Genomic DNA, 7,367 nt, shown 5'->3' on the forward strand with positions numbered 1-7,367 from the left:
CGTTGTTTCACAAATGCTTTCCATTCAAGCATCTCTACATTATCAGGTTTGGTGAGGACAATATCGTGTGCTAGCTTGGCACTTTTACCAAGAGGTCTTATTTTTCATGGTAGTTCAGATTTGTGTGAGCACCATAATCTGCCAAACTTTTGCATGATGTATTTCCAATGGCAATCATGTATTTTGAATCTAAGTTGCATTTGCATTTAAACAAAAATTTAGTGATTAGGAAAAAAAACTTGAGTTGATAGTATAATAATGAATTAAATAAATATATGTTACCTTCACACAGGCCCATAGCTTGTCTTTAACCTCTTCTGGAATATCACGCCATCTCTCTGTGGTTATTGGCACCATCACTCATGCCAAGATCCCTTCTAAAGTCGATAGTTTAACTGACTCAAGTCCCACTGGCTGATTCCTTTCATTGAAGTCAATTTCATTACACTTTTGTTTTCCTTTGTCATGCATCTTTAACTTTGATGCCCCCTAGTTTTCTTCTTTGGTACTTAAGTGGAGTCTACAACTCCTTCCGTATCATGTGATTCAACATGTGGAGAAGTAGAACACTCATCTGAAATTCTAAATGATGCATTTCTTCTTTCATCCATTGTCGCAGCAATTATAACTTCACGCTCCTTTCTAATTCCTTTCTTAGCTTTTTTTGAACTCAGTGCAATACATAAGGAAAAATAAGAAATAATGTGGACAACAATTGGTTATAAATTCAATTTTATGTTAAATGAGAAATAAAGTACCTCTCCACTCATCTTACTAGTTGACAAGAAAAAGATTCAACTGTTAATAAGAAAATGGGCATTCACAATAACAATCAAATCAGTAACAATAAACCTGAGTTATTGCAAAGAAAAACAAATATCAATATCAGCCACCTCTGAACTTTGATTTTTGTTTGTGAACAAAAGCTAAACACAAAAGCTAAACGCAATGTTGAAAGGAAAAATAACTTCAAAGTGAAATTAACTTCAAAGAAACTGGTGCTGGTGATTTTTGGGTTGAAGATATCCTAGAAGCTGGCTTACTAGACCAAATTGCGCTACCACTTAAATCAGGTATTTGCTGTTGCCCATGTTCCAGGAGTTGAATATTTGTTGGTACATGGATATGTCCTGGAGATGGCTGTATTTGCTTTCTACTGAGATTAAAACTTTAGTTGCTGAGAAGGATTTATGGGATTATTGATGATTACAGAAGCAGATGTCATGGACTTAGTGGAAATATGAGTGAGAATTTTCAGGAAGTCGTAAATTAAAAATGATCCATGGGATAATCATTTGCATAGAACAAAAAGCCATGTAGATTTTGATTTTGGTGTTCTGTACCTCTGTGACTTGTATTTTTTCTTAGATTCTTTCTTTTTGGAGGACTTTTTGTCCTCCTTAATCCTTATGTACCTCCTATCCTTTATTCAATAAAATGTTTTGTTGCTTTAGAATATCAAAATGTGATCAAAGAAAAACTTTAAGATTGAATTTTAAAATTAAATTTATAATTAACATTGATGTATAACCATTGGCTGTAAGGAGATGCATCTTAAACTTCAAATCCAAATCAACACATACATAATGTAACCACAAGCCATCTTGCACCTAGGCAATAGGCACAACGACATATAATTTTTTTTTCCCAGAATTGAAGTTCAAAAGTTGACGATACAAATCTATAAAATAATTTTCAGTTGACTTGTAGGAAGCCTTGATAAAAGAAAAGATGCTATGTCTGCATAAATTTTTGTGCCATTTCCTATTTATTTGGTCTGTCTTATTTTCTTTAAGTTTAAAATGATTTTTTGTCCTTTGTATATGCTCTGTAGGTTGTATTTGTGAAACTTGTTTCCTATGTTCATATATCAAACTATGTTTTTATCCTATGTTTAAATGTATCATAGTTTTGAAAGTTTGGTCTAAAGATCCAACATGTATACTTTTCTCAAAAGGATATAGACAAGGAAATGTGCACTAAAATTATATAGAAATTTTAGTATATTCACCTTACAAGTATATTCACTCATATTAACTTCAAAGAAAATAGCAAGTGAAATTATATAGAAAGGAAAAAATAAAAAGAACAACAAGTAAAGGAGAACTAGTCAAGCCCAAGAAGCATTCGGTTATATGAAAATCAAATGTTCCTACTTCTCATTAATCATGCAACACTTCCACACCCTCACAATCCATCGTCCCGTAGTGCTCATCTTCATCATTAGTATTTGCACCAAGTCTAGATGCATCTAAAGGTGCAGATGGCATATAGGCATCTTCATCATACATATCCAAATCACGAAAGCCTCTTGAAGGTGCTTTAAGTACAACTTCCCAACTAGATGTATCATTATCCCTCAAATAGAACACTTGTTTTGCATGTGATGCTAGAATGAATGGATCTCTCTCAAATGGATTTCGTCCTTGTTGGATGTTGACCAATGTAAATCCATTTTCAACTTTGACACCATTTCCAGTAGTTGCCCAGTCACATTTATATAGAGGAACTTGAAATTTGTAGTAATCCAACAAAATTATGTCTCTGATAACCCCATAGAAATAGATTTTTTCAATAACTTGTGCAATGTCTTTCTTACTAGTTCGACAAATAGTTTCTGCTTCAATGGAAACACCGCTATTTTGTGTGGACCTTTGGATATCACTTGTATGAAAGCGATGCCCATTAATGGCATAGCCTAAATAAGAAGTTGCATGCGTTCTTGGGCCAGCTGCAAGCCATTTCAATGTATCTGAAACCTCATTACCACATGATTCAATCTTTGCTTTTAACCACTGAGAAAAAATGTCCATTTGTTTAGAATGTAACAGAGTGGCATCCCTCAAGAAACATTTGTCCAAAAGCGTAAGCTCCTCCGCGTGCATTCTAATAAGGAAGGCAAATTGTGAGATAAATATATCATATAAGCACTCAATTAGTAATAGATATTTATGGTATCATACTTACTCGAAATATGGTTGGACTTCAGAACTGTTTATCAACACACAACAATGAACAATTTGTAACATATCATCAGGTATCATGATTGAATTCCCCAACGTAATCGAGCATCCTTCTAGTATTGTTTCATTCTCAAATTCTTCATTGCGATTATGTCGAGCACCTATTTCAGCTGCTTGCTTCATGTACCCACTACAAAACCGCATGCACTCTTCAGCTATATAGCATTCTGCTATGCATCCCTCAGGTCTTGCACGATTCCTAACATATCCCTTAAGTATCTTCATATATCTAGACCATAATCTAATTAATATTCAGGTTAATAGCTTTTTTGACAAATACATCAATAGATATACATAATAAAAAGTGATATACACCTCACCCTTCAAATGAGTACATTCATCGAAATTGCACTGGTCCACATATGTGAGCTTCTCGTCCTAGATGGATTGTCAAGTGAACTATAATGTCAAAAAATGATGGACGGAAGAACCTTTCCAACATACATAAAGTCTCAACAACATCTTCTTCGAGTAGTTCTAATTTATTCCTATCAATCACTCTTTGACATAATTGATTGAAAAAAGTACACAATCGGAATATTGCATTCCATGGTCCATCTGGTAAAAGTCCTCTCAACACTACTGACAACAACTGTTGCATCAAGACGTGACAATCATGTGACTTGAGGCCTATCAACTTGCACTCTTCTAATGAAACACAATTAGCAATATTGGAGCTACAACCATCAGGCAGCTTTAAATCATGTAATCTAGAACAAAAGATCTTCTTCTCGACGGTGGAAAATAAAAATGAGTCCCTCTGTCCTCCGCATGCAATTTGTGTCTAATGCCCATTTCTTCCAAATCTTTACGAGCTTTAAGACCATCCTTTGATTTCCCCTTCACATTCAATAGTGTGCCAATGATACTTTCGCAAACGTTCTTCTCAATGTGCATTACATCCAAGTTATGACGCAAAAGTAATGCCTGTAACATCAATCAAATATTCATTCTATAAAAAATAAGAATAACAAATTCAACTAATTTTGTAAATAGGAATTCTACTTTCTTTAGACTTACATCCCAATATGGTAAATTGAAAAATATGGACTTTTTCTTCCATGGTTGAACGCAAATTGGCTCTTTTTCTTTGATGATTTGGGACTTTTTCCTTTTTCTCTCCTTTGTTGCTTTTCCCCAATTATTTTCGATGTCTTTAACTACACCAAAAACATCAGATCCATTTAATGATTTAGGTTTCCCTCGAAGTTCTTGTTTTCCATCAAACTAACTTTTTTTCATCCGAAATGGATAGTCGGGTGCAAGAAACCACCTGTGGCCTATGTACACGGTCTTTTTACTATTACTCAGCCATTGTGAACATGTGTCAATGCTACATATTGGACAAGCAACTTTCCCCTTTATGGTGCATCCAGCTAAGTTTCCATAAGCTGGAAAATCATTTATTGTCCACATCAAAATAGCCTTCAAATTAAACATGGAGTTATTGGCTGCATCATAAGCCCTGACACCATTAGTCCATAATTCTATTAGGTCTTCTACAAGCGGCTCTAGATAAACATCTATGTTGTTGCCTGGTTGCTTTGGTCCTAGAAATAGTAATGTCGACATGATATTTTCCTTTGCCATGCATAACCATGGAGGAAGGTTATATGTAACTAACATCACTGGTAAGCAACTACGTTGAGCTAAGATTGGCAAAAAGATTAAACCTATCTGTTAAAAGACCAAGTCTAAGATTTCGTGGATCTGATGCAAAAGAAGGCCACTTTTGATTGATTGATTCCCATGCCAATGAGTCAACTGGATGTCTCATCTTGCCATCTTGGCTTTTGTGAGAGGAATGCCACGTTAATTTCTTTGACCTCCCTTATGACTTGAACATCCTTTTAAATCTTGGTATTATTGGAAAATATTGCAACACCTTTGCAAGAATCACCTTTTTAATCTTCTTAGTGCGTTTATCTACTTTGCAATGTGAACAATTTCATTTCGGACACATCTCCTTAAGCTCTAAATCTTTTCTAAACAAACAGCAATCATTCACACAAGCATGGATTTTCTCATATCCTAGATCAAAGGCTTTGAGCATCTTTTTTGCGGAATATATAGATTTGACAAGCATGTTATCTTCTAGTAGCATATCAGACACTATTCGAAGTAGTTCATCAAAGCTTTCATCAGAATGATCATGTGCAGCTTTATGCTTGTATAAAGCAACAATTGCTGAGAATTTAGTGTACTTTGTATGCAAGATGGAATAAAAATGAGATATGTATTTTTTTTATACTGGGAGGGCCATTTTATGTATAAAATAAGATATATATATTTTTAAAATGCCATAACAAATCGTATTTTTCACAAAAACAAAGGGGCCATGGCCACTCATAGTCTTCTCCTAGTTCCATCTCTGTCAACTGTTATTGTGCGAAGTTCAAGCCCCTCAAAGTTACAAAATGAACTAAAGCTAATATCCGTCAAGCAACTACTCTTCTTGTTCTTCTTAACATGGATCCTCATATCAATGAGCTCCTCAACACTGCGAAAAGGGTATCGATTTGACACACAAAATTCAACATGTTTGTAACCTACAAGTCTTTTGTGCAGAACATCTAGAAGATGCAAAGGACATAGCTCTTTAATATTCTTGCCTACATTTGGTGCCATAATGCTATCGGTGATGAACATATCAGTCATTTTCATCATGTAACCTTTTGAATATATTCTTTGGTCATTAATAAGTTCCTTGAGGACAAGGAAGGGAAGTTGATTCTCCAGCAAGAACAAGTCCTGTTGTATAAAGGCTACATTGTGGTTTTTTATTTCAACCTTATTTTCTTTTCGCTTGTGGCATAATTAATGAGATACAAAATAAAGCAACCATCCATGAGCATCATCCTTATGAATTCATCATCATTGTATTCATTAGTTGATTTCTCTTCATAGCAATCCCTCAATTCCTTGACGTTCTGGAAAAGCCGCTCGTGTAAGTCTTCAAGCAAATATTGGTCATCTGAGACTAGCTTACTTGTGATTCTATGCTTGAGCTCTTGCATTTGTTGAAGTCTGAGGTTGTTATGATCATGGTGATGTCGACCAATGGAAACCACCCCTGGTGCATAGTTATATATTTTGATAATTCTTAGTCTTTCAAAGCATTTGTGGAACCCTTTGGATGCACAATGGTTTTGGATTTTGAGATTGGCTTGCTTAATTCACATTGACAAACTAAATTAGCAACCAAATCAAGGTAAACAACAATACAAAATATATATATATATGATGATAAATGCAGAGAAGATTAGTCATAACTAATGAAAAAAATTATATAATTCAAGAGTGCATATGGTAAGAGTGTGTATAGTTGAATTTCCCAACATTTATATACAAGAAATGTAGAGCTTTTATTGTATAATGCAAACTACATCCATTTGGAGTTCCAATGTTTAGATCAACTTTTTGGATTCAATTTTGAGTGAAATCTTGTGCTTTGTTGATGAGGAAGCTGATTCTGTATCTTGTTCAAAGCAATTGAAGTGAGTTTGCCATCTTATATGCAATGGGGGATATAAAAAAATAATAATTTAATTTCATGAAAATAGTTGAAAATTCTACAATCTTGATACCTCTGTTTGCCACCGGTTGCTCCATTTCTTTTGGTTGTGTTTGGCTTTGGATTAATGAAAGATTTGTGAAAGGAAAAGTTTAAAAAGAAAAAAAGAAAAAAAGAAAAAGAAAAAACTTTTTATCTTATTCAATTTCCACTTTCCTTTTCTTTTCCCTCCCAAGATGCTGTTGTGCGGAAAGTTTCTAGAAAGCTCATTCACAACAAGATAGTTAATGACTTTGAATATGAAATAGAAGAACTATACAAATTAAAGAGAGAAAAATAACTACAAAATCAAAACTCTTTAAACTCACCAAGAACAAGGGATAAAATCTCACCAAATCATGACTTCAAAGAAGTTGCCAAAAACTTATGGAAGACTGTCAAAACAAGATCTTTAAGGATGTTGAAACTCCACCAAGATCTAAAGTAGAACACCAAGTAAAGATTTACGAACAAGATCTACTCTAAATTGACAAACATGAATCTTCCAAGACCAATAATACAGACATATGAAAGATCACCAAGTAAGGAGAAGCCTTCAACAATATTTTCGAAGAGGCCAACGGCAGGCCCCCAAGGAACTGAAAAGTCCAACAAAAAGTGATAGTGTCCGCATATTTATAGCCCAAGAGTCCTTAGTGAGAATCCAAACCCAATAGGAAACATATTACATCAAAACAAAATCAACTTGGAAATAGGCATTAAGCCAAAATTTAACAGATCCAAACACAATTTTAAAAAATGTTGATTTTCGTGTGAATGCACCAGTTGAT

General features: G+C 34.3%; 1 protein-coding gene across 1 annotated transcript; it reads right to left on the reverse strand.

Moving 5' to 3' along the window:
* Positions 1–2,162: 2,162 nt before the first annotated feature.
* On the reverse strand, positions 2,163–4,595 carry LOC145803536 (uncharacterized). The gene is made up of 6 exons (XM_082896834.1): positions 4,256–4,595; positions 4,044–4,183; positions 3,799–3,950; positions 3,455–3,700; positions 2,968–3,252; positions 2,163–2,886 (listed from the first exon to the last, which is right to left on the reverse strand). Exons 1-6 carry the CDS (start codon positions 4,593–4,595, stop codon positions 2,163–2,165), a joined length of 1,887 nt encoding a protein of 628 aa, XP_082752960.1.
* Between the last annotated feature and the right edge of the window lie 2,772 nt (positions 4,596–7,367).

The sequence above is a fragment of the Camellia sinensis genome, chromosome 12 (genome assembly GCF_055761805.1).
Source record: "Camellia sinensis isolate YWXY chromosome 12, ASM5576180v1, whole genome shotgun sequence".
In the NCBI taxonomy this organism is placed as follows: Eukaryota; Viridiplantae; Streptophyta; class Magnoliopsida; order Ericales; family Theaceae; genus Camellia; species Camellia sinensis.